The 26,574-nt window shown below is 53.0% G+C and overlaps 2 protein-coding genes across 11 annotated transcripts in view; one reads left to right on the top strand and one right to left on the bottom strand.

The window, feature by feature from the left end:
- Positions 1-1,960: 1,960 nt before the first annotated feature.
- On the bottom strand, positions 1,961-26,385 carry DLL1 (delta like canonical Notch ligand 1). 2 transcript variants are annotated; one of them, XM_025866514.2, is made up of 12 exons: positions 26,347-26,385; positions 9,948-10,343; positions 9,446-9,742; positions 8,650-8,710; positions 8,154-8,411; positions 6,150-6,210; positions 5,519-5,649; positions 5,244-5,413; positions 4,915-5,131; positions 3,046-3,847; positions 2,767-2,884; positions 1,961-2,643 (listed from the first exon to the last, which is right to left on the bottom strand). In XM_025866514.2, the coding sequence occupies exons 2-12, from the start codon at positions 9,999-10,001 to the stop codon at positions 2,638-2,640; spliced, it is 2,175 nt and encodes a 724-aa protein (XP_025722299.1). In that variant the 5' UTR covers positions 10,002-10,343; positions 26,347-26,385; the 3' UTR covers positions 1,961-2,637. The 2 variants fall into 2 exon arrangements, with proteins under 2 accessions (XP_025722299.1, XP_073750353.1); XM_073894252.1 differs by lacking the exon at positions 26,347-26,385 and adding an exon at positions 11,724-11,760.
- FAM120B (family with sequence similarity 120 member B) overlaps positions 25,460-26,574 on the top strand; it is a 110,818-nt gene continuing 109,703 nt past the window's right edge. For 8 of the 9 annotated variants that reach the window (XR_003206902.2, XM_073894248.1, XM_025866508.2 and 5 more), the window contains exon 1: positions 25,496-25,578. The gene's annotated coding sequence lies outside the window, so the exon portion shown is untranslated. Of the gene's footprint in view, positions 25,579-26,574 lie in introns of all 9 variants that reach the window. The other variant, XM_073894251.1, reaches the window with a different exon arrangement.

Genomic DNA, 26,574 nt, shown 5'->3' on the forward strand with positions numbered 1-26,574 from the left:
TTGCTCTGCGGGGAGTCTGCTTCTCCCTCTGCCTCTGCTGCTCCCCTCTGCTTGTGTTCTCTCTCTCTCACAAATAAATGAATAAAAGCTTTAACAAACACTCTAATTTGACATTTACAGATGGCCTCTCAGCCTTCAGGGTTTATGTGCTCTGCAGCAGGAAGTCAGGTACACAGATCACAAATAGCCGTATAAACACATGGACATTGACGGACCCGCAGTGACTCACCCACAGGCCCAATGCCATGGCTCCCAGCTGTGTCTGCAAGCACCCTGCCAGGAACAAGGAAGGAAGGAGCAACCATGCACTTGCAGCTTCCTGGTCCTGGGAAGAACCCTAGTGTGGGGTGGTGACTGCCCAGGAAGAAAGACTCGCACGACCCCAGCCCAGGGTCTCCCCGCCCGCCCTCCGGCCTCCTTGAGGCTTCAGTGAGACCAACAAGGGAAGTGAGGTGTATGTGCTTTTTCTGAGAATTTTTCCCTCTAACTTTTCATCGGGACATAATTTTAGACTTCCAGAAATGTAAGAATAGTAAGAATTCTCATGACTTCAGTGGTCGCCAACTCCATGGTCCCTTCTGCATTTCTACCTAAGGGCACATGCTCCTTCATGTTCACACCGGGAGGCTCCTTCTGTGATTCCAGAATATGCTGCTAACCCCGTAGAGTAAGCTGGCTGGGAGTTGGGGGGGGGTGTTGAGGCTGGGGGTTGGGGGGGGGGGTGTTGAGGATGGAGGAGGTTCAGAGGCCTGAATCTGGCCCTGCCACTGACTTCCTTCCATGGAGAAATCCCTCCAATGGAGCCCTTGCCTGTCAGGGGTTATTCCAAAGTAACAGCCCAGGTTACGAGGGGTCAGATACAGAAGCACCAGTGGGGGTGTCCCGAGGCTTCACATGTGCCGTTGGGCCCACCTGGTGCTGTTTCATGGGTCCCCCTCATGAGTACATGTAAGGATGGATGTGTGGATGGCTACCACACGTGTGCCTTCCTCGCCTTCCCGGAAGACTCCACAATTTCCAACTGTACAGTAAGCACCAGTGATGGAAAGCTTATCATCGTCACTGGACAGAGGCAAGAGCAGGTCACTAACGTTCTCCCTTCAGGTAATTAGGCCAGGAAGTTCTGTTCCTCTGCTCCGACCCCAGAAATAAGCCACCTGTCCCAACATGGACTTGTCATCTTGGAGAGCTGACAGTGGCCACTGACCCTTTGGCACCACCAAACGCACCAGTGAGGGGGTCTATTAAATCCGACAATAAAGAATGAATGAATGAGCAAGGGTCTAGAGCCAGACTGCCCAGGTATGAACATTGATCCTGCCATGTACAAACCTGAGCAAGTAACTTCACCTCCACAACCCTCAACTTCTTCAACTGTAAGAGGGAGTACCACCACCATCTCCGGGGAACAGCCCCAGGAGGAGGGGTTACCCTGGGGCCGGTAGTCAGCACTCAATAAAAAGCGGTTCTATCTTACTGCTATCTGTCCCCCCACAGCTGTCGAGTTAGAAGGCAACTAACTCTTTTGAATTGACTGGAAGTAACCCATAAACAAATGGATGAATAAGTATTATTCTGAGACAAAGAGCCTTTTCCATGGCAATACACAAGTGTCTCAGGGGTATTTGATCCCCAATGAGGCTTTGTTCCAGTCCTTTAAAGATATCAGGCTCCGAAAGAAGGTGGTCAGCTCTGAGGCTCCTTGGTACCCATCAAACGCGTGCCCGTGATATCCCAGGGAGTTCAGGGGCCACACTCGGCCTCTCCCCGGGCTGCCCTGACAATGAGCATGGACGGTTCTCAGAGGAGGGCAGAGGAGTGAGCAAAGCCGCTTTCCATCAAGCCAGTAAAGCCAGGCAAGGATGTTAAAAATAGACGATAGGAAGCCGTTTCTGTCCTCAGGGAGTGAGCACAGGTCTGCTCCACGGAGCGCTGAGTAAATACACCTCTCGTTGTCATTCATAATATTTATTTTGGAAAAATATTTTAAAAAGGATTTTCTTCATTAACAAAACAGTAAAAAACTCAAATAACATTTGCACAATATTCCATAAATACATTTATATACAAAAAAATATAGTCACATAGACCCGAAGTGCCTTTGTACATATTTACCAAAAATTTAAATTATAAAAAATGAACATCACAAAATACTCGAGCTTTACAGATATCATGAAAAATATTTTTACAAGTCCAAAAAAATAACACACATTTTTTTCCACCTAGAAAAAACACATTTTAGTATCAAAAAGGACGATAAAGGCAGTGTTTGTGATTCTAATTCAAGAAAAGACTGGCTCATCAGAATCCAAGATATACACTTCAGGCAGTGCATGCTTCTTATGCAGTAATTATGTCCATTCATTTAAATATATATTTTTTAAAAAGCAACTGTCCATAGTGCAATGGAAACATCCTAAAAGGCAGTGCAACAGGCCCCCTTGGACGCTGCCGAGCTGCAGCCCGCGCCGCGTCCCCGGCCGACCTCCGGGAGGGAACCGGCTCCGTCCGAATCGGTTCTCAGCAGCAGTCCGTGGGTCTCCCTTTCCTCTTTCAAGCAGCATCCATTGGGGCATATATCCTTGGAATTTTATTTATTTTTAAGAGAAACGGGAATTTTGCCATATCACTTCCATTTTACACCTGGAGGGACCCACGAGACAGAACGGGAAGTTAGCTCCAGAGAGAGGTCAGCATCCTCCGACCTCACCCGCTTCTGTCCCAACCAGCCCCAGAGAGCCGCAGCCCCTCGCCCCACACACTGACCTCAGTCGCTATGACACACTCATCCTTCTCCTCGGAGATGACGTACACCGACTGGTACTTTGTGTCTTTTGAAGCAGAATACACAGAGTCCGGCCTCTTTCTTTCAGATGCTTCTCCGCTAGAAGGGAAAGAAGAGAGAACCACGATACACAGGAGAAAACAGTTCTGAAGATGACCAGCACCGGTGGCAGGACGCCCGTGGGCCCACAGCACCCCAAGCGTTGGGCACCCACCCAGGCGGGCCTCCCCACGCAGCCCCTCCCGGCCCACCACACGCACCCCCTGAGCGTTGGGGGGCTCTTCTCCTCCCCTGCAGAGCCCTGGATCTGGCACTTGGTGTCCCGCTTGCTGTGAGGGTCCCTGACAGCAGCGGCAGCGTCACCCTTGAGGTCCTGCACCAGGTTATAGTCCACAGCAGGGTAGCGGGCCTTGAGGCCATTCTTATCAGCCCCGTGGTCCCCGTGGAAGTCGGCTTTCTTGTTGGTGTTCTTGATCTGCGTGGTGCCAAGGACGCTAATGGAGATGTCCTTCTCACGTTGGCAGTTGGCCAGGTTGTTCATGGTCTCTGTCTCCCCACGGCAGGGCTCCGCAGGGGGCCGGTCTTTCTGCAGCCTGAGCCGCACACAGACCACCACGGCAGCACAGCCCAGCAGCAGCATGAGGACCAGCACCACGCCGGCACAGACGGCCACCCAGGGGAAGGGCCCAGCCTGGCCCTCCACGTACTTCTCGGTGAGATCCACCACCACCGGGCCTGGGGGGGGCTCTGGGAGCAGGAACTGGCAGTTGGGGCCCCCGTAGCCCCGGGCACACTCACACAGGTAGCGCCGGTCCCTCTCGTGGCAGGTGGCCCCATTGTGGCAGGGTGCGTGCTCACACCTGCTGACGGGGGCACTGCAGTTCCTGCCTGTGTAGCCCGGGGGACAGGTGCAGGAGTACTCGTTCACACCGTCCCGGCAGGTGCCCCCATTGGCACACGGGGAGGAGGCACAATCGTCCACGTTGTCTTCACAGTGCCTCCCGGAGAAGCCAGCCTGGCAGCGGCACAGGTAAGCGTCACCAAGGTCCACACACTGTGCACCTGGAACACAGGACACATCTGTGTCTGCCCCTGCGTTACACCCCAGAGATGCAAGATAAGCCAGACCGCCTGTGGCCTGAACAGGGTGGTCGCTACTTCAAACACAAGCCCAGGGGGAGGCGTCTGGTCTAGCTCAAGAAACGGTGACTTAAGACAGCTAGTATCTCTTGAGCAGTTATATTTCAGCAGCACTGTGCACAATGTTTTGGCTGTATTACTGCACTCACCTTCACAACATCCCACAAAAGGCCCAGTATGCCGATGAGGAAACAGAGCCTGAATGAGGCTGATGTGCTTGCCCATGGCTCCACAGTTAGTGAGAAGAGCAGGGTTGAAAACAGAAAGAAAAAGGAAGAAAGGAGGGAGTGGGAGAGACCTCTGTCTTTCCAAAGCCAAGTCTGCTAACCCTCCAGCTACTCTGCCTCTAAAATAAAGCGTCCGGTGCTTCTGATGGTTCCGTGGGTAGAAGCAAACAGGAGGCAAAGCCCGACCGCGCAGGGCTGCCACGCCTTCCATACAGCCCATGGAAAGCGAAGCTACAGTGGTTCTTCTCCATCAATTACCGTGGCCCAGCCTGTCTGGGGCCCAGCTTCGCTCCTCTACCCACTCACACAGTAGCAGGGGGCCCATCAACAGACCACACTTCCGCACACACAGACACACCAGACGGCGATGTTTGGGTAACAGAGCCCAGCCGGGCTTCCCTCCAGAAACAAAGAGGCTGGGTTGCCATTGGAGCAAGATGTACTGAGTTATGGCCCACACTCGGGCACCTGAGGTGCTGTATGACCTTGACAAGTCATCTCACCTCTCGGCCTCAGGCTTTCCCCGCAGAACGTGAGAATCCACACTCCTGCCTGCCTCTCTTGCTCCCTGAGCATTTCCAGACTCAAGGATAAAATTTCTGTGAAGAGTTTCTGACTGTTTAGTTGAAAGCCTCCATACACTCAGGGTAGCTTGCAAAATGAAGTGCTTGGTTTGAAAGTAAACGCATGTGCTTTCTAATGCGTTCTTATCAGTGCCGACCACTTTACAAAGTCTCAGAGCGGACAGGGCTGCCCTCCTACCATTAGAACAGGGTGAAGAGCTGCAGGGATCCACCTTCTTCTCACAGTTGAAGCCAGAGAAGCCCACGGGGCAGCGACAGGTGTAGCCTCCCTCGGGGTTGTCTGAGCACCGCCCCCCGTTGAAGCAGGGGCCATCGGCACACGCCATGGCGCTGAGCTCACAGATTCTGCCGTAGAAGCCAGGCGGGCAGGTGCAAGAGTAGCTATTCTCAAGATCCTGTGTCGTGGAGAAGAGAAAGAGCTCTCAAACATTGCTCCGAGAGGCCCACATCATCCATATCAAACCCAGGCCCCCGTTCAACAGGAGGGCCCACTGTGGCTGGACTCACCGTGCAGCTGCCTCCGTTCCTGCAGGGGCTGGTGCCACACTCATCAATCTCTGTCTCACAGTTGGCCCCTGAGTAACCAGGCCGGCAAGAGCAGGTGTAGCTGCCCTGGCCCGTGTTAGTGCAGGTGGCTCCGTTCCTGCAGGGCTTGTGATGTGTGCAGTAGTTCAGGTCTGCGAGGGGCAGAGACAGGAGGAGAGGGCAAGTCCTGGGTTAAACTCAGGGTCCTCGATAAAGCCAGGGAAGCCCAGGGCTGCCAGATGGGGAGAGGGGCTCACCCTGGTTGCAGAAGAGGCCACCCCAGCCCTCCTGGCAGTTACACTGCCAAGGCTGCTGACAGGTGCCGTGTAGACAGCCTGGGTACCGGATGCACTGGTCACAGTACCGGCTCTGCCAGCCCACTCTGCACCTAGGAAGACAGCAGGACAGTCAGGCGGACACTTGGCATCCCCAGGCTCACAGTGACACACCACCGACTCACAAGACACTGTCTTCCAGCAGCAGCAACGCTGCTGGCTCCCAAACGAGACAGAACACTGGAGTCTCCTTGGCTTTCCAACACCCCAAAGCCTCAGAGGGTCTGACTTCTGGGTATGAGGGCCCTGGGACAGCCTTTTCAGGGACTCCCCAGGTGGTCCTAATATGCCCAAACATTTGAGAATCCCTGAAGTGGACTCATTTTCTATGTCAGTTCCCCACAAACTGCTCTCCATAAGTTCCCATATCCCCTGAGGAGCTTAGGTGGCTGACACCCCACGACCCTACATGTTTCGATACATATACTAAGGAGAAACACCAGAATAGCAGCTCCAACCCAGCCAGTCAGCTAGTCTGACCAGCGCTATGTTACAAGTATTCTGGGTGTAAAAGGATAACCAGAAAAGGGAAAAAGCACTTTTGCACACTTACTTGCATTCCCCTGGCTTGTCACAAAACCCATGCTGCTCATCACATCCTGGCAAGCAGATTGCTACAAGCAAAGAGAGCACACAGGGTCAAGCCCCACCCCAAGTGGCTCCCCAACATCGCAGGGGTGGCTGCCACACGTGGGTGAGACAAAACTTGCGCAGCTCAACTGGTGAACCCAGCCGAGTTCATCTCCATCTGTGGAGTACTGAGGGTGCTGCCTAGAAACTGCGGACTCACTCCGCCCTGGGATGAGCATTCTTCTTAACACGGTGGCTCCAGGACAAAAGAGCACGGAAGCCCCCACCCCCTTTTCTTCTGAGAGGGTCAGAAGTCCTTCCCCTCCTCCTCCCCCACTTCCCAATTCTATGCACAAAGCTCCACCTCTTAATACCCAGAAAGTGTGTGTGTAGATAAGGGTGGACAGCTGGTATGCAGAGTACCAGGGCAAGACAGCTGCTCCATTGTCTCCGCTCCCCCGGCAGCTGCCCCAGTGCAACAATACCGCCTCCCCCGCCCCCTCGCGCCCCCACACCCCCGGCGTGTACACGCGCGCGCGCGCACGCACGCACACGCACAACAGACACACGCGCGCACACACACACAAACGCGCGCCCGCGCGCGCCCCCGTGCGCCCTTTCCACCAATGGGAGCTGGCGTGCGTTCCTGCCGCCTATCCCCAGAGAGATCTAATCGATGGCACGCGCTAGCTGGGGGGCGGGGAGAGACTCCAGTGTTTGAATAAGAAGGAAAAAGTTTAAGTTTATGGCTACCCCGCAGCGAAGAAGAGGAGGGAGGGGAGCACGGATGCAAGGCAGCAGGCAGGCCAGAGGTCCCCGCGGGGGTGGGGGCTGAGGTTGAGCTGGCTTCCTTCACTGGGTTGTGAAACTCATCAACAAGCTGCTCCGCAAGTTTCTAACACTACAGAGCCCGCTCGGGCCCAGGCGGAGCTCAGAACAATGACGCTGAAGGTGAAGACCTACCCTTGCCCCCAGGCACGGATCAAAACTGAGAAACTGCATCTCCCAGGCAAGTCCCTACCGAGAGGGACTAGAGGCTCACCTGCTACAGGGCAGGACAAGGAAAATTCCCAAAGGTTTCTGGGGAGCCCCAGGACCCACTCCACCCCTGACTAGAAGGAAACCTGATACCCAGGTGTGTGAAGCTTCAGCAGGCTGGAGAGAGAGGCCTACAAACCTGAACCGGGCCCAGGAGCCAGCGGAAACCTCAGGTCTCCTCCACTCTAGGGCCTGGCTTCCTGCAGCCTGGGCAGCCACCCTGCCTGCCTGGAGAATACCGAATAATGGGGCTGGCAGGGCCTATTTCATTTTTGTGAAGGTATTTCTCTGACAGGCAGGGTGCTGTGTGAGCACCCACCCAAACAGATGGGCACAGCGCCCAACACTGGCGGGTGGGCCCCTCCCCCTCCCCCTCCCCCTCCCCCTCCCCCTCCCCATGCAGCCCTGGCAGACCCAGGCCTCAACACACATTCTCTGCTGTCCACAGACCCCACAAGTGAAAATGTCAGTAATGATGTGTGTGCATCACACAGAATATTTGCAAATATGCTCACTCTTCGAAGAAGCCAAGCACACCAACTCTGGAGAGAAAAATGAAGCACTTTTCCAACAAGACACTGTCACAGCAAAGAGAACTGGTTTAAAGCATGCCCCCACACACATAAACTCTCCTCTGTTCCTCCCTTCCTTCCTCCCCTCCCTCTCCCTCAGGCTTACTTCCTGACCCCTGGCCCTGTCTCCAAAATCCTCCCTGATTAAGAAAGGCAGCTTCCCATAGCGGAAGTTAAAATGTCTGAGTTGACCCCAGCCCTGCCACTGGCTAGCTGTGAGGTCTTAGCAAGTTTCTCCAGCTCTCTGGCCTCGGTTTCACCACCAGAGCCGTCCTGCAGCGCTGAAGTCCCAGGATCCCAGCAGCTCACAGAACACTCCCCCACTGCCCAGGAACTCCTGCCTGGACGTGGGTCAGGGCAGGGAAGCAGGAACTCACGTTCAGTGCAGTACTGGCCTTTCCAGCCAGGGTTGCAGACTTTCTCCCCTCTCTCCCCGCAGGTGAAGTGGCCAAAGGCATCATCTCGGGGCCGGCAGAAGACAGAGCAGCCCTCCCCGTAGTAATGCTCATCACACACAAAGCGGTAGGAGTACTTGAGGTCTGTTCGGCCGCTGCTGTGCAGGTCCTGAGACCACTCCTCACCCACAGTCAGGTGCCTCTGCGTGGCCAGGCGGCTGATGAGTCTTTCTGGGTTTTCTGTAGGAAGAGGATGCTCCCATTGGTTCCTACTAAGAACCCAGAGGCTGGGGACACTGGGGGAGCGGAACTGATGTGGAATGCAAGGGCAGGAGGCCAAAGATCCTCCATCCTGAACCTCATGCAGGACTTTGCAGAATGAAAGGTATAGGAGCTTGTTTCTGGTGGAGATAGGAAATCAAATACATACTAACTGGGGAAGCAGTGAGTAGTTTGGGGGGTTTTGGTTTGTTTTTACCTGTTGTGAGGTCATCAGGAGAATCTGTGTGGAGAGCCTCAATGATCAGGGAAAAGGTGCCCTGGAAGAAAGGTTGGGGGAGCCATAAGATAAAGCAGAAATGTTTAAAAAACAAAACCAAAACTGAGGTAACTGGGGACAACCAAGTCATTAAGGGCCTCCCGTGCAGATCTGTGTGTGCAGTGTGTCCAGAGGAGGGTCTCTGTACAACTCTTGCCTGTTTTCACTTTCCTTAAGGAAATGGAAGAACTTTTTACAGAGTGGTTTCCTGACGTGTTTTTTCAGCCTGTTAGTACAGGATACCACGTTTAAAAAAAAAAGAAAAGAAAAGAAAAAAGGCTGCGCAGGAGCAAAGGGCTGGAGGGGGTTGTCATCAGTCTCAGGGAGTGGGGGACTACACAGGGCTAGGGGTTGTCAGGCTAGCAGGGCAGCTCGACACCCAACCCGTCTAGGGACAGGGAAACAAGAACTCGCCCACGTGAAGGGGCTCATTCGACTTGGGGGCTAGCTACCGAGGCCGGGTCCCGGAATGTCCCAGGTCCTCAGCCTCACGGCACACCGGATGTCATTCTTCTGCCGCCTGAGGGGCATTCCGGGCGTGGAGGCAAGGCTCTAGGCCTGGCCCCTTCTGCCGCCGCCCTGCAGACCAGGGCGCCCACCTGCCCTGGCCAAGCCCTCTGCAGACGCCTCCGGCGCCCCCGGACGGTTGCGCGCCACCACTAGGCCTGGAGCGGGGCTGACCCGCCGCCCGCTTCTCCCTCTCCTCCCCGCACCGCCCCCCAGGTGCATTGCTCACCGGCCAGGTGAAGCCGAAGGGGAAACGGATGGGGTTGCTAAAGGTGGGGTCGGCGCCGGCTCCATCGGGCAGGCTGAAAGAGTCGACGCCCAGCACCGGCGTGACAGCGCTGCCGTAGGTGCAGGGCGGCTCGGGAGACACGCTGGCCTGGTAGTGCTTGAGGCACACGCGGAAGAAGGTCCTGCAGGCGCACGGCGGCGGCCCCGCGCCCCCGCGGCAGCAGTTGCGGTTTCCCAGCAGCCCCTTCTTGTTGACGAACTCCTGCAGCTTCAGCTCGAACACGCCGGAGCTCCAGACCTGGGGGGAGGGGGGTAAGGACCGGGCCGTGAGGGCGCGCGGAGCCCGCGCTCCGGGGTTCGCTTTCGGGTTGACAGCTTGCGTCGCTGGCCCTGCTCTCCACCGCTCTGCCCGCGCGCGGCCGGCGCCCCGGGTCCCCTCCGGGGAACCCCCACTGACAACCTACCTGACAGCAGGGCCCTGGAGACCCTACCTCACAACTTACCTGACACAGCAGGGCTGACACAACGGCGAGGGCTAGGGCGCACCGACGGCCCATGGTGCACCGCTGGACTCGCCCAATCTTCTGTGCCCCCCCTTTCTCGTCTTAAAACAGCAGGGAGTGCAAGGGGGTGGCCGTGCCCCAAGGAGCGTGGGCAGAAAAGCGCCGCCGCTTGGCCCCAGGCTGGGATAATCAGGACTTCTTTCTTCAAGACCTCGTCTTTCGGAGGCTGCGGTTCTGTAGATCCGCCCTTCGGTGGTGACGGTAACTCTGGGATGCACGAGAAAAAAGGCTCGCTCGGAGAGATGGCTAGTGGAGCGCAACTTTCGGTTTTCCTCCTCTTTCTTCCAATCCACGAGTAGGTAAGGGTCCTCTGCTTCCTGGTTTTGTCTCAAGCTTCTTTGAAGGAAAAAAAAAAAGGGGGGGAGAGAGAAAGCGTCCAGATATTCAGCTTAATTCCCAAAGAGCTGCCGAGGCTTCCTCCGAGTCCGATTAGAAAGCCGCGGTCTGGAAATCCCACCGGCGAGGCGATAATCCCGGGGCCCCAGCGGAGCGCGCGCAGGGACGCCCGGCGGCGGCGGGTGTGCGCGGCGCGCCCTGCGGCTCGGGCCCTTGTCACTCGGCGGCGGCGGTGGCGGTCGTTCCGGGAGCGTCCTGAACTCGTGTCCCCTGCGCCCCCGCGGAGACACGCGTCTTTCCGAAGAACCCAGCCGGTGCCATCCACGTAAACAGCACGGGGTCCGAGCGCAGGGTGGCGGGTGGCGGGTGGCGGGCGGAGGCGCTGCGCCACGGCTACGCGTCCTCTGCGCGCTCGGCCCGGCCGCTCTCCGCGGGTGCGCGCCGAGGTCTGCGCTCGCCGGCGCCGGCTGCCCTTATATCCCGCCGGCCGCCCGCATGGCTAATGAGATGCAAATGAGCAGCCCCCCAATCTGGCGAGAGCTGTCACAAAGGAGCCACTTTTCCAAACCCTCCTCTCAATGGATCGCCAAATGGTCAGTGAGCTGTAAAATGTGCAACCTCCTCCCCGCCCCCACACCTCCCCGCCCCCGGCCCTCCTCTGCCCCCGCCCCCAGCCCCCCGCCTTCCTCCGCACCACACAAAACGCGCTCATTTACATTCCTGCAAAATGTTCGCCGCAAGAATCCTCTCCGCTCGCGAGGCGGGGGCCACCGCCCCGGCCCCTTGGCTCTCCCGCCGGCCACAGGCTCGCAGAGGCCCGCGGGGACGCGCGGGGGCGGCGCTGCGCCTACAGCCCCGCCGAGTGCAGCCCGCCTGGAGCTGCCGGACGCGGCCTGGGAAACTCTCCCGGCTGCCGCGGCGTCCGCCCGCCGTCTCCCCGCGCGGGCCGTGTCCCGGGGTTTGGGGCGCCGGGGCAGCCCCTTCTCCAAGGCAGCCTCTTCCTCCGGAGGAGCCTCGGGGGGCGGGGGCCGGGGGCACGGTAGGAAAGGGGCGGGCGCGAGCAGAGGGCAGAGGGTGGCGAGCGCAGCGGCAGTTTTGGGAAGTTTGGGAAGGTGTGACACCGACAAGCCCTCACCGGCCGAGGACCGCGACTCTGCGTGCGGGAGCGCAGAGCCCGCATGAAGGGCAGGGCTGGGGGCGAGCGCGGCGCCCCCGGGGACCCCGGAGTCCCCGCGCCCACGGTGTCCCTGCATCGGTCCGAGGCCGCTGGTGGGGGCGGGGTCTGGGAAGCGATTCCCCCACCCCCACCCCCACCCCCAGCAGGGAGATCCCGACGCCTCAAACTAGTCCCCCCACCCTACCCCGCATACACACACACACACGTCCTTCCCGAAGTGATTCTCGGCCACCACCACCTTTCCTGGGTGTCCAGCCCCTCTCTCCTGGGTATACCCCCTCGGCCTCCCTCCGCTTGGTAAAAAGTGAGTTTGGTGTGTGTCGTTCGCGTGGCTGTCATTAAGGCACTCTGTTATTGTGCGAGGCTGAATCAGTGGCTCTTTGTGCGCTCAGCTGTATGGTAATGCAGACCGCACCTGCTCCCCGCACAATGCCGAGAGAAAGAGCTCCCCTCCGCGCGCGCCGCGGCCTCTACAACAATGTCCGGCACATGTTCTAAAGACCCTCCAGCCCGGCCCCCCCAACCCGAAATCTTTACACAACCATCACCTTATTAGGTTTTTACACGTCCATCAGACACTAGAACTTTTGTTTTCATTTTTTTAAAGGGAAATGAGTTTATTGGGAGGGCTGAGTACACACGTATCACACAATGAATTATCTAAATTGCTCTCATGCTTTTGGGCTCAAGGCAGAATTAAGGTGGGGCATAGACTCCTACTCTGCCATCCAGCTTTATGCTGGGCACACTTCGAGGTCTCTTTCCCAACCCTGTCTGCTCTTCCTCAACCTCCCCCAACACCTATGGCAGCTTCATTAGGATGGAAGGTGTGACTGTGGGAGTGGATGTCACTCTGTTTGTGGCACAGCCCCAGGGTGCCTGGCCACAATGGCCTCGCTGCAGGTGTGCTAAAGCCACCTTATTGGTGGGAGCTGGCACTGTCCTGGCAAAATGTGATTTTCATTGCAGCAGGTGTGGAGATCGCACAGTATCATGTCATGCACAGGAAGAGGGAAAATACCGAATAAAACCACTGTAAACAGCAACCTAAAAATCACTTGGTGAAGTCAACCATGGCCATCCCTCTGGCTGTTAGGCAACAAGAACCTTGAATCTTTGGCTCACATATACCTGTAAAGTTTCTGGATTGACAGATCTGTACACTTCAGGTTTTCCACTGCTGCCTCATAGAGAAGCAAAGAATTAGTCAAAAGTAATGTGCAGGGTGAGGTGAGAAAGGCAGGCTTGGACTCCACCAGAACCCCCTACTGTTTGGTTCAGAACAAATGGAGACTTCAAAGGTACTGCACCCCCAGGATGGTGGCAATCCCAGTGTGGCCACCCTTTGCGGACTTTGTAAGGATGTGCTACATCCCCACAGGGCTGGGTCAGCATGAATCCTAATTTAATCTTGCCACCTAGTGTCAGCATCCTTTTTTCACTACGTCCATGTTTCCTCTGAAAGCTAATTTCTGAGAACTTTGCTCTGTACAGCATAGAAGCTGGTGTGTGTGTGTGTGTGTGAGAGAGAGAGAGAGAGAGAGAGAGGGAGAGAGATGGGGGAGGTGATAGGGTTCCAGGAGCAGAGGAGCCACAAAAGAAGAAAGGAATGTGAGCTCTAAATCCTCTGTGCCTCTGAGACCAAGAGCAGATTTCAGTAAGAAATGAAATTTCAGGAACCTTTTAATTAGAAAATGGAAGTGGGAAACAGTCTCATTTGAATGCCTGTTTAGAAAACTGGAAATAAAAAGTTCCACGCGTAAGGGCTTAAACCTTGGGGGGAAAAGACTTGCCCCAAATCTTTAACAAACCCCCCTCAGTATCAAGTATTTGTTAAATTGACGTGGCACAGATTTCTCGATTACAGCGGCAAAGCGGAACTGAAAGGCATCGTAAAATCCATCAGAATCCTGCCCAAAGCGTTCATTCTTTTCCAACTTAATTTATGCCACGCGATTCTGTACTGGGGAAATCAAGCAGAAAGCCCTTTTCTTCCCCTTCCTCCTCTGTTCTTCCCTCTTCTTTCTTCCTCCCCTCTCCTCTCCTCTCCTCCTCCTCCCTCTCTCTCTCCCTCTTCCCCCACCTCATGCTGGTCCCTCTCCCCCTCTCCCTTTCAAAGCTGAGCTAACGGGAGACTGTTTAACTTCTGTGTTTCTGTAGGGGCCTGTTGTAGTTTAACTCCTGCACACCAGTAGCTGAGATGAACAAAGGAGAGACTCGAGGTCCAACTATTCATCCTTTCTTTGCACTTTAATTTTCATTGATTGGGAAGACAAGGGGAGCCCTTAGGGATTCAGGCTGAAGGGGGATGACACGCCTTTAGACGCCATCAGCCCCCTAGCCAGCCATCTGCTCAGAACCAAATGGCGTTTTTTCACTCCCTAACTGCATGTCTCTATACTCCCGCAACGAAGCACTCTGAACCCCCTAAATGCAGGAGGGAGCTTAAGCTAGAGTATGTTAAAAGGCTTGCCTCCACGTTGGCCCTAGCAGCCAGATTCCCTCCTCCCTGCACACCATAAATCCTTACCTTGCTCATTAGGAAAAAGCAGGAAACTTTCTTTTAAATACTTTTTGATTTCTCAGCAAATTTACTGTACAAAGTGAGGCTCATTAGGGCTTAGAAGGCACCCAATCCATCAGACACAGGAGAGGACAGAGAGATTTGCCGCCTGGTGGTGGTGTTTTATTTTTGCCAGGCTTGCATAGCTCATAGCCTAAATAACCCCAGTGGCTAGGGTAGGCTCAGGTTGTATGATCAGAACCATAGCCACAACAGCTACAGATAAGTTCTCTTTACTGGAGACCCTGACTGTTTTCCCCACTTTTATTAAGCCACTTGGGAATAAAAGCTCACAGCCTTCATTTTATAAATTTTATAAATTTAAATATGCCCATCCTCAGTAGTGGTGTGACCAAATACTGGGGTCACCCAAAGCTGATTCAATCCCCTTTGCCCAAAGAAAGGTTCTATTCTCAAGGTATGTGTGGAGTGGGGGTTGTGGGTAGAGGGAGGAGGGTCAGGGCAGATTGCAAAAAACAATGCCCAGAAGAGGCTGAAGACTCTAAGCTAGCCACAGGTTCAGTTTTCTGTGTAAACAAGTCTGGAGACTGGAGTGGTGTTTGTGTTTTCTTAGACCAACTGAATACTGTATACCCAACAGAGAGGTTCTCTTATTCCTAAGAAGAATTAAGGTCCTCGTTCTGAACAACAAAATAAAAAACTTCCAAGCAGCAAATCTGGTGTTGATCAAACATGCCAGGTTACCTGAAGAAGAAAGGGGGTGGGAGGAGAGGCCTAAAACATGTTTATTAATCAGTATCACATCCTCCACCAATACATCCTAGTACCACCCCTTCTCCATCAGTCACAGTTTGGGAATCTTTTTTTTTAACCATGCCGTACCTATTACGGTACCATTGACTATATTCCCTGTCCAGTACCTTTCATCCCCATGACTTATTCCACAGCCTCCCACAACAGTTTGGGAATCCCGAAGTGGTTGCAGTCGCAGGGGAATTGACCAGCTTGCTGTGAATATAGGAAGCTCTTCCAGAGATCTACAGTAAACCTCTATCTCTGGTGTAGCTATTATGGATATTTACTTCTTACTTCTTAAGTTATCTTGAGGACTGCATCCCAGAGATACGTGAACATTTACAAGACACACACTGACCCCAATATCTGCACAGATTTGTTTAGCCTTGATGGAGCTATGTGTGGATCTCTCTAGTTGAAGATGCATGCTGAGCTGAGCCACCATTCAGCAGGGAAAAAGAAGCGGGCGCGGGCGCAGACCGGGCTTACATTTAGACACTGGAGGCTTCCCTGTTGCTGGGGAATAAACACCACACCTCAAACCCAGTGAGGCCCCATCCCATAGCCTCTTCTGACCTCCTTGCCGGCAACCCCCTCAAAGCAGAGCTGGCCCCACAGACAGCCAGGACAGCAACTACGGGCCCCAGGTTCATGTGGGGTGGGGTGGGGGGAGTGGCAGGAGGACAGAGCCCCAGCGGGAGAAGCAATGGCCCTGACAGTTTCTCAGAAAGCTTTCCTTTCTAAGCGCAGGCTGGGCCGCTGGAGACCCCGGGACGGTGGCCCGGCTTTCCCTGTGGGGCAGGGTCATGGCGTGTCATATAACCTTTCTTTTCTAATGGGGCCGGCGGCCGTGGCGCGGAAAGGGAGGAATGTCCCAACCCCACGTGGTTGGTTTGTTTCCTTTGGTTGTCGGGGTGCCGCGCACGGGGGACACCCCACCTCCGCGGGCGCGGGGGCGGCGGGTGGAGGCCGCAGGTCTGCAGCAAGTTGCAAAGGCATGTGCTGATTTGCATGAGAAAGGGCGAGTCGCGTGCTCAGCTGGCGGCCCCGGCGCAGATGACGGGTCCCCACCCCCCGCGCCGCTCCCCTCCCCCGCCCTGGGCCGCGGCCGCCGCTTCCCGAACCCGCGGATCATCTGCTCGGGCTGTCCCGCGCTCATCTCCATGACAAAGCGCGTGTTTACCTGGCCCAGCACCGGCGGGCACGCCTTTGTCCCGGATCGGATGACCGCGCAGCTGCTCCCGCCGCCGCGCGCCCGCCCCGAGTGGCCCCTCAGAACTTTGCAGCGATTGAGCGCGCCAGGACCGGGCGGGGGGCGTGGGGCCCGGGAGGGGCTGTGCCGGACGTTGGCGCAGTGCCGGAGGGCTTCCCAGAGGTGGTGGCGGCGCCGGGCCGGGCGATTGTTCCAAGCAGTGTCTGTGCGGGGTCGCAAGCGCCAGGCGGGCATGGATGTCACCACCCCCCCTCACCCCGAGCCACTGGCAGGTGCGGCGCGAGGGGGCGCAGGGCCACCCCGCGGACCCAGGTCGACTTCGGGACGGTTCCACGCCAGCCGCGTCCCTGCAGCCGGGAAGGGGCCCTTGAGGCCACCCGAGGGTTGGCGGGGACCACGGGGTCTGCAGCGGGGCCTTGGCGCGCCCTTTGTGCACTCGCGGAGGGGTGCGGCCCTGGGATCCTAGACGCGGACGCCGGGAAGCGGGGCCAGGCCGGGAAGGCAGGCCGCTCCCTGTCACCTGCATTAATGCTCCGTCCCGGGCCCAGGCGTCGCACCTGGAAACTGCAGCCTAGGACTTTGCAGACAATGAGGAGGGCAAGAAAAGGCGTCGAGGGGCGCCCTTCGGCAGGGCCTCTCCCCAGGCCTTACTCTCCCAGGACGCGCCCCCGCCCGGGGAGGTCTCAGGCACCTGTCGCCTGGTCCCTGGGGCAGCCCGTCAATCACCCGGCCGGAGGGGGCGGGGGCGCGCGGGGGCTCGGCCCTGCGCCCCAAGGCTCTAAAACGGAGCCGCCGGGAAACGTGGTGCGGCCCCGGCCCTCAGCACAGAGCGTCGCCGCCGGACCCGCGCAGCCCGGGGCCGCGGCTGAGGAGCCCTGGGCGAGGCGCAGCTTTCGAGCACGCTGTCCTTCCCCGGCCTCCCCACCTCCCCTTTTCTGTGAGCATCTGCCCGGGGAAGAACAGATGTGGGCACCTGCGGTGACAGGCCGCATATGTTCCATCCTATTCACAGGCATTCAGACGTGGCCACAATGAGCAGCCTTTGTGCGCACAGTCACTAAATATATTAATCTGCACTCCCCAGAGCACCGGGCTGTTTAATTTTTCACTAGCAATAACATCTGATCTAATCCTTAAATCGGCTCCCAAAAGCCTGCCCTCCCGCCCTCCTTTTTTTTTTTTTTTCCTCTTTTTCCCCACCCCCTCTCCCGAAAAACGTGTGAAGCTATTCAACCTTCCACCTGTTGCCTGCTGAACTGGGCGTGGGTTCTCGCAACATCTGATGTTGGTTCGGGCAGGGGGTGGGGGGTGGGTAAGAGCGACTGTGTGGGGGACGCTGTTGGGCCACATGGGCATAGCTTGGGTATGTTTATCAGAAGGAAAATAAACACAAAGTGCGGAGTGTGGCTCCCCAAATGTTGTGCAAACAAAGAACGATAATTATTAAACAGCTTCCAACCCAACCCAGCATACCCACCCTTTCTGTGGAAGCGCCCTTAAAAATGTACATGAAGTCCCCATTTATCTTTTTGTTTATTAAACTCTAGTGGTTATTATAAACACCGGTCAATAGGCCACACAGCCAAAAGGTAACATAAATCTCAGATGTAAGACTTAGATTTTTTAAGCAATTTTGTTGCATGACTCTTTTATCTTAGCATCCCTTATTCTGTTTTGATTTGTTTTCTGCCACAATGAGTCCTTTAGTGCCATTGTGGGTGTCACAATGCAGACGGACATCAGGCTGTGAATGAAGACAGAGGCAGTTTAAACAGACCAGGCTCTTTCTTTCCTTCCCGTCCATTGTAATACGAATGGGCCTTCTGCACTCGGCTGCTAGGAGACCGGCTTTGCAAAGCCCTACTCCAGCAAATGGGCTGGAGAGAAAGGGACCCCAATAAACAGCCTAAGTATTGGAGAAAAAAAAAGAGGGGACAAATTTAGGCAAATGTCTTTTCACCTTCATATCAGCACATTTCTTAATCTCAAAATGTAAAGCATGCCTTCTTGAGCTGCATTCCTTGCTTTTCAAGAGTTTCCTCCCTGCGCACCATTAAATTATTAGTCCCTCCCCTGTGCCACCTCCCAGGAAACAGAATGGGGACAGCACTGGCGCTCCATCAAGGTTTGCTTTCAAAATACTATTTTCTTTCAAAATGGGAACAGGGCGGTGGCTGTTTATCAATCATTATCACTAATAACTAATGAGTGCAAAGTGCTTTCAAATGTATGCTGGTTGTTGCTGGTAGGTATGGAGGGGCATGATTGGTGAGTCTGGATTTTTTTTAGGAATAGTAATAAACTTTTGCTTTCTTTTAGTGGCAGTTGGAACTGTTCCTATTTACATTAGTAGGTTTATTGAGGCAAGAAATACAGCTGTTTTCAGGTTGTTAAGGGCCCAGTGTGTGTTATGAATGACCCACCAAAACCTTCATTTCTCAGTGGCTAGAACTAAGTCAAAGGCCACCACTGAACCAACCACAGTCAAGGCAAATGGGAAAACCAAGATTGGCTTTATGGAAATCACTGTTCAGGGCTGGGGCCATGGTCAGACCCACTTGCCCAAAGCACATGGCATTTATTCATTTATTCATTCATGCACTCACCTGTCTTAGGGGCTGGAGGTCCAAAGTCACGTTAGACCTGCTTTCTGCCACTGTATGCGTTACACAGTGAACAGAGAAGTCTTTTATTTTCAGAAAGAGTTTGTATAGGATTAATATGTCTTCCCTAAATGTTTGATAGAATTCACCAATGAGGCTGCATGGGTCAGGAGTTTTCTTTGTTGGAAGGTTTTTACCTGGAAATTCAATTTAACAAATAAATATATGGTTTTATAAATAATATGGTTACTCAGATTTTCTTTCTTTTTTTTTTAAGATTTTATTTATTTGACAGAGAGAGAGAGCACAGCAGGGGGAGCAGGAGAGGGAGAAGCAGGCTCCCCGCTGAGCAAGAAGCCTGATGTGGGACTTGATCCCAGGACCCCGGGATCATGACCCCAGCCAAAGGCAGTGGCTTAACCCACTGAGCCACCCAGGTGTCCCTCAGATTTTCTATTTCTTCTTTGGTCAGCCTCAGTAATTTGTTTGGTTCAAGGAATTTGTCCATCTTACCTAAAGTTCAAATAGTCTCCTTTTAACCCTTCAGTGGAAGTAAAATCTGTGGTCCCATCTTCCATCATTAGTATGGGTGATCTCTGTCTTCTCCTTCACTGTGGTCAATATGGCTATCGGTTCACCTGTTTCATTGACTTCATCAAAGAACCAGGCTTTTGTCTCACTGATTTTCTTTGCTGATCTAGGCAGAAAATCAGGGCAGTCACTGGGCTTGTTTTCCTTCCTTCAGGAATCTCCACCCTCCGCTTCCTGTTTCTACTGTCTGAAAATAGTAATTTCATAGATTTTGTCTAGTTTTCTAGTTGTTTAAAGTGGAAGGACAAGTTCTGTAGGAATTACCCCTTCACGGGCAGAAGCTGAAACAGGATACTTTCAGCAGCAAGTAACAGAAAATCCTAATTCAACACTCGTACCTATAAGGAAAGGACATCTTCAAATAGAATTAAGAGGAGTCGTCTCAGTGTTAGTTCATTTTTGGCTCACCCACACTGTCCAGGCACAAGGAGCCCTCCATCTTTCTGCGCTCCACTGTTCTCAGATTATTGACCTAAATGTTGGGTTGGCTCCCTTCCACCACTGCATGAAGGCTGCTGGGGCCCAGAATTCACAAGTAAACATAATGACCAGTAGAGGAAGAGGCACATTTTCTTTCTGTATGCCATTTTTACCAGCAGTAAAACACTTTGGTAATATTTAAGGTGGATCAACCATGTAGAAGTCAGTATGTTGTTATGGTTGTGGCTTTTTTCTTTCCCAATTTTTGGATGCTGAATTATTATTCAAATAAAACCACATCAACCCGGGGCACCTGGGTGGCTCGGTCAGTTGGGCGTCCATCTTCAGCTCGGGTCATGACCCCAGGGTCCTGGGATCGAGCCCCGTATTGGGCTCCTGCTCAGCAGGGAGCCTGCTTCTCCCTCTGCCTCTGCTCCCCCCTTGTGCTTGCTCTCTCTCTCTCTAGTGCTCTCTTTCTCTCTCTCTCTCTCTCAAATAACTAAAATCTTACACACACACACACACAACCGCATCAACCCATGTTGTGGCATTCAAAGAAATTCAGTTCAGCATTCAATTAAAATTAAAACTAACTCCAAATAAATTTTGAAGGCTATTTGTTACCAAGAGAAACCTGCCCTAGTCCCGTCCTTCCCAAACTCACTTCATGCTCCATGTTTCCTCTCTTTCTCACAGTTGATGTGAAGTCTTTCTCTTCAACATTTTACTCTCCCTTAATTCCCTTCTCCCTACTTTCAACCTATGGTTTCTTTTTCCTTCTTTCCTTTCCTATTTTTCTCTTTTACATAAATCTGCCATCCCATTTTTAGATTCTCCCCCAAACTGATGTCTGTTCTCTCTCTCTCTTTCCTTCCTTCCTTCCTTCTTTCTTTCTTTGAGAGAGGGGCAGAAGGGGCAGAGGGAGAGAGAGAATCCCAAGCAGGGAGCCTGACGCGGGGTTCCATCTCACATGACCTCGAGATAATGACCTGAGCCAAAACCAAGAGTTGGACACATAAGTGAGCCACCCAGGTGCCCCTCAAGCTGATGTCTGATGTGCACAATAGGGCATGGGAAGCATTTATGTGTGGTGTCAAGCAGGAGGTTGGGAAAGGACGTGAATAATCACACATAACTTTTTTGCTTCTGTTACACTGATACCCATGTTCAACTTTTCTTCTAGTGCCCTGGAAAGGAGCCTGCAAAATAATCTTTGGCTTCTCCTTTCTTTCACTGTTGTGCACTGTGGTTGTAAAAAATTTTTAAAAGCCTATAGAATTTAGACAGATTTGAGTTTGAGTAATAATTGTGCCACTTACTACCACTTGTACTAGTTACTTAACAACTTTTTAAAACTTGAAGTTAAAATTTTTTTCTTTTATCAAAGTAATACAGATTTTTAAAATTCAAATGGTATTTCTAGATTTATTTTTTTAGATTTATTTTAAAAAATAGCAATTGCCCATACCAAGCATTCCCATTTTCAATTCCTTCCTCTAACTTAACTCTTAGCTATTTTTATTTTTTTATTTTTAAAAAAATTTACTCTCATATTTCTTTTATTTAAAGATTTTATTTATTTATTTGACAGAGAGAGCACCAGCAGGGGTGGGGAAAGAGGGAGAAGCAGGCTCCCCACTGAGCGGGGAGTCTGTGGGACTTGATCCCAGGACCCCAGGATCATGACCTGAGCTGAAGGTGGATGTTTAACCAACTGAGTCACCCAGGCGCCCCTACTCTTATATTTCTTAAAAAAGAGTCTCTAATGCTATGTCTGTCTTTTTCACTTGCATATATTGTCTATGGACTGCCCAGCTCTAGTGGATGAAGATTTAGCTCTTCCATTGGATTTCCTACACACACACTCTTATGAACACATATGTTTACCTCCCATTTTTTCAAAAAGTAATTAGAGTATTCATTTATATTAAATTACCATTCTGTATTTACCTTATTAAAACTATGTAATTATTCATAGCTGAAGCATATGCTGTGATTACATTTTCTTTTTTGTACAGTTTTTTGTCTTTACTGGATTCAACAATTGCCTAATTTATTTGCTTGTTGACTTTTCTATGTACCTATTGCTTACCATCACCAAACTCCAAAGATCTTCTTTAAAAATATTCAGACACATCAGATATTCCATGGGGCTCACCTTCCAGGAACTATGTCTCTGGGAGGCCTCCTGCTCCAAATTAAATGGTCTCTAGCTAGGACTCCTCCCCTCTCTCCTCACTTGGATTCCCTGCTACCCAAGCCCTAAATATTCCTCTTTCCTGACTTCTTAGTTTTGGAGAGTATCCTTCAGCAGGTTTCTGAATAAAGTATTTGGTAGATAATATTTTTGAGCTGCATACCTCAATATATCTTTATTCTACCCTCACACTTAACTAATATTTTGATTGAGAGAATTCCACTTTAGAATTATTTTCTTCAGAATTTTGAAGTTAAATCTCCATTGAATTTCAACTTCCTGGGATTCCGTTGAGAAGTCCCATGCCCTTCTGAATTCCAAAACTTTAAATGTGACCTTTTTATTTTTCCCTATGGAAATGTTTAAGATCTTTTCTTTAACCCTGGTGTCCTGAAATCTCATGATGTGCCTTAGTGTGGATCATTTTAGGTTCATTGTGCTGGGCATTTGGCAGCACTTTTCTTTCTTTCTTTCTTTCTTTTTTTTCTTTTTCTTCTTTCTTTCTCTTTTTTTCTTTCTTTCTTCTTTCTTTTTCTTTCTTTCTTTCTCTTTCTTCCTTTCTTTCTTTTTCTTTCTCTTCCTTCCTTCCTTCCTTTCTTTCTTTCCTTCTTTCTTTCTCTTTCTTTCTTTCTTTCTTTCTTTTTCTTTCTTTTTCTTTCTTTCTCTCTTTCTTTCTCTTTCTTTCTTTCTCTCTTTCTTTCTTTCTTTCTTATTATGTTCAATTAGCCAGCATATAGTACATCATTAGTTTTTGAGGTAGTGTTCAACGATTCATTAGTTGTGTAGAACACTCAGTGCTCATCACCACACATTCCCTTCTTAATACCCATCACCCGGTTACCCCCTTCCCCTGAAACCCTCAGTTTGGTTCCCGGAGTCCACTGGCGCTCATCTCCACACGTGCCCTCCTTATTGCCCATCACCCAGTTACCCGTCCCTGCACCCCCTCCCTTCTGTGACCCTCAGTTTGGTTCCCGGAGTCCACTGGCAACCTTTTCAATCTGAGAACATGTCTCTTAGGTCTGGGAAGTTTTCTTGAATTGCTTGTTGAGTAATTTCTTCTTCATTTTCTCTGTTCTCTTTCTTGTGATTCCTATTTTTCACATGTCAAACTTTAATCTTCTAATTTTCTTATGTTTTATCTTTCTCCATCTCTTATTCCTTTTGTTCTAATATCTGAGAGGCACCATCAGATTTATATTTTAACTTTATTTTTTTTAAAGATTTTATTTATTTATTTGACAGAGAGACACAGCAAGAGAGGGAACACAAGCAGGGGGAGTGGCAGAGGGATAAGCAGGCTTCCCAGTGAGCAGGGAGCCTGATGTGAGGCTCCATCCCAGGACCCTGGGATCACGACCTGAGCCGAAGGCAGACACTTAACAACTGAGCCACCCAGGCGCCCCTATACTTTAACTTTAAACACTTTTTAAGTTTATCATTTCTTGTATAATTTTCAAGAGCTCTTATTTTTGGAATGTTCTTTTATATACCACTCTCTGTTTCTCTGATGAATATATTATCTTCAGAGACTGCAGATAATGTTTTTAATGTTTTTTCCCCCTAGTTTGTTTTCTCCTTTGTTTCTGTCTTCCTCAAATGTCTGTTGATCCTTAGTCATGTGTATCTATTTAGGAGGGAGGCAGAGATGCTTATTGAAAGCTCTATGAGGTAGATAAGACTGCCAAGTGGTGGTACTCACCCAAGCAGTCAGGGAGGGCTTTTGTTTGGCCTGTTGCCCTCTGCCTCCTCAGTGGGCTCTGCACAGCCTGGAAGTGGTGTCCCTGCCTGCCCCTTGCACCGCCTCAGCTCCGACCTCCATTTGTTTCCTAGGTGCTCCTTCTGCCTGCAAGACCTTCCTCTCTAATTGTCTGAGATCCCACTTCCTTCCAGGCTCAGTTCACACGTTAGCTCCTTGCTACCTTCTTCGTCCAATGCTATAGACTTTACATGGTTTCACTTGTTTCCTAATAATGTATGTTAATCTTTCTTGCCTACCGCAACGTGTGCTCCTTAAGATTAGAGACCACTTCACATCCTTCTTGGTGTGGTACCCAACCAGCAGTAGGTGCTGAGCACTGTTGATTTTACTCAAATAAATAAATAATAAATAAATAAATAAAGTCAACAGGAAAGGAGAGCTTTGTATGCTGAGCAGAAAGACTCCTTCCCAAAACTATGTGTGTGCTGTCACTTCAACTTGGTAATGCTTTCTGAGTGCTTGACCTGTCAAGTGCTTTGCAAGAGATTCTGAAGAGAACACTATTTGGTCATTTTACTTCAACTGAAGCCTCTCGCTCCCTGGTGCTTACAGCAACTCTACTGAGATATGTTGTGTGTACAGACAGGTTTTGAGATGCAGCTTAAATAAATTGGTATTATTAGTAATTTTACTTTGTCAGTAATTTACTTAAAAGTAGATTGGTTTAAAGCCTATTCTTCTGCCATCACACTTGGCTACCAGTGAGGGCAAAGGGTGTCGCTGCAGCTAGAGGACCAGGTGGTGGGTACAGTCTGGACTGCCTGATATCTGAGCCTAAGGGTGCATGTCCTGAACGTGAACTTCACCGACCTGAAAGCAGTTTCAGAAATAAAGTCGATATGGTGGCTTACAAGCAGAGTCCAAGCTCGTTAACATGAGACGGAGACACTGCATGACCAGGTGCTCCTGCTCACCATCCAGTTTTATCTGCCACCACTTCCTCACGACTACATTACAGTCACCGAAATTTCTCCAAAGCCTCATGCTTTTGCACCTGTCCTTGCTCATCCCAGCTATCGCGCACTCCATTCAGACTGGAAAACCTGCCCAGTAAAAAAACGTGGACTGGAGGGTAATTATGATCATCATCACAGCAGCAATACCAACAAATGGCCAAAACGTGCGAAGTGCTTACTACGGGCCAAGCGCTCTGCGATAGCCTTTCTAAGCACTGCCTGGGAAGTCCCGTTACTGTCCCACCTTCCAGGTGAGGAAGCGGAGGGTACATTAAGAAACTTGCCCGGGGTCACACACCCCATTCCGTATTCCCACCACCTCTCCGCATGCCTCCCACGGAAATGGGCACATTCAGAGATGGTAACGGTCGCTACCCCACTTCCATTTTAGGAAAGCTAACCGCAAGAAATCCGAGGAGGACTTTCGTTTACATGAAAAAAGCCATGACCGCACGAAGGCAGGGCTTCGCCTTGCGCCGTTCGGGCTTCGGAGGGCTCCGCAGAGCGCTCCGCTCTCGGACAGCGCGGGAACGGCCCACAGCCCTCCGGGACGGCCGCGCTTCAGGCGAGCCTGGCCCTCTCCCGAGCCGGCCGCGGCGCTCCCCTGGGCCTCCGAAAAACCGGCTCCGGGGGCTCCGGGCCACCGTCGGCCCCCACACGCCCGCGGGCGAACAAGCCCGGGCCAGCCGCCCGCGCAGCGCCCCCGGGGAGGAGGGCCAGGAGGGTCAGGAGGCTGCGCCCCGCCGACGCCCACCGGAGGCCCGGGGACCGCGCGCCCCCGACCTCGCAAGCACCGCGCGATCTCCGAGGCAACGGGCGCGGCGCCTGCGCAGCTCGCTTCCCCGGCGCCTCGGGGCCCGACGACGCAGGCCCCGCCCCCCGCGCGGGGCGGTCCCGCGAGCGGAAGCGTTCGGAGCGGAAGCGGAAGTGCGCAGACGGCTGCGGCTGGGCCGAGGGCGGTGCGGGCGCGTCTCTGGCTGTGCTGGCGCATCTCTAGGTAGGGCCGGGCCTGGGGGACCAGCGCCGTCGGGGGCCGCTCTCGGCTTTGCCGGGCTCGGCTCGGCTCGGCTCGGCTCGCTGCGCTCGCGGGTCTGCGCCGCCGCGGGTCCCTGGGCCCGGGTCCGAGCCGTCCGCGGCCCTGCCCGCCCGCAGCCCCGCCGCCCCGCTCCGGGCACCTGGGACACTCGCCGCCCTCCGCCCTTCCCCTCCTGGCCCTCCGTCCCTGTCAGCTCACTCCCTGGCCGCCGGGCGCCCACAGCTCTGCGCCTCGCTTCCTCCTCTGGCGTCATCTTGAGCCGACCCTCCCCTCCCGAGGCGGTGCCAGTTCCGGGGCCGCTCCTCCCGGCTGCCCGGCCGCACAGCTGGAGTGCTCGTCCCCGAGGAGGCGTCCTCTCACCTCAGCACTCGCGGCTCAGAACTTGTGTGCCTTTCCCCCCAGCCGTCCCTGGGCTGTCCTGAGCCGGGGCTCCGGGGCCCTTGCGGAAAGGAGAAGACGGGGTTCGCTGGCGGCAGGGACCTTAGACCAGTGGAGGGGGAGCGGAGAGGTCGGGGGGTCCGGGAAGTTTCTGGGCAGGAGGGGGGATGTGAGCGGACTTTTAGAGAAGCAGGAGTTGGGAGGTGGAGGGGGGGCAAGAGGCCGTTCGTTCCTGCCGAGGAAACCGTGTTTGAGACCGTCGGAGGAAGTGGAGAAAAGACACATTGCTTAGAGATGGGGAAGGGCAGGAAGCTGTACAGAGTTTGGGGCCAGGAGGTGATTGGATCTTACCGTGAAGAGCGCCTGGCAGGTGTAGGATGGTGGCGTGGGGTCAGTCTGTCTGTAGGTCATGAGCAGAGGGCTTTTGCAGTCCTGCAGGAAAGAAGTTTTAGAACTGGAAACCCGAATATAGTAGTGGAGAGAACTGGGAAAGACAGGAGATGTTGGTATTTCTGATGACTTGCAGATTTTTGGCTTGAGCATTTGAGGAAATGATTGTGAGAGTGAGAAAAGCTTGGG

This window comes from Callorhinus ursinus, unplaced genomic scaffold (genome assembly GCF_003265705.2).
Source record: "Callorhinus ursinus isolate GAN/ISIS: 27379988/994484 unplaced genomic scaffold, GSC_fseal_2.0 scaffold6, whole genome shotgun sequence".
NCBI classification, from domain to species: domain Eukaryota; kingdom Metazoa; phylum Chordata; class Mammalia; order Carnivora; family Otariidae; genus Callorhinus; species Callorhinus ursinus.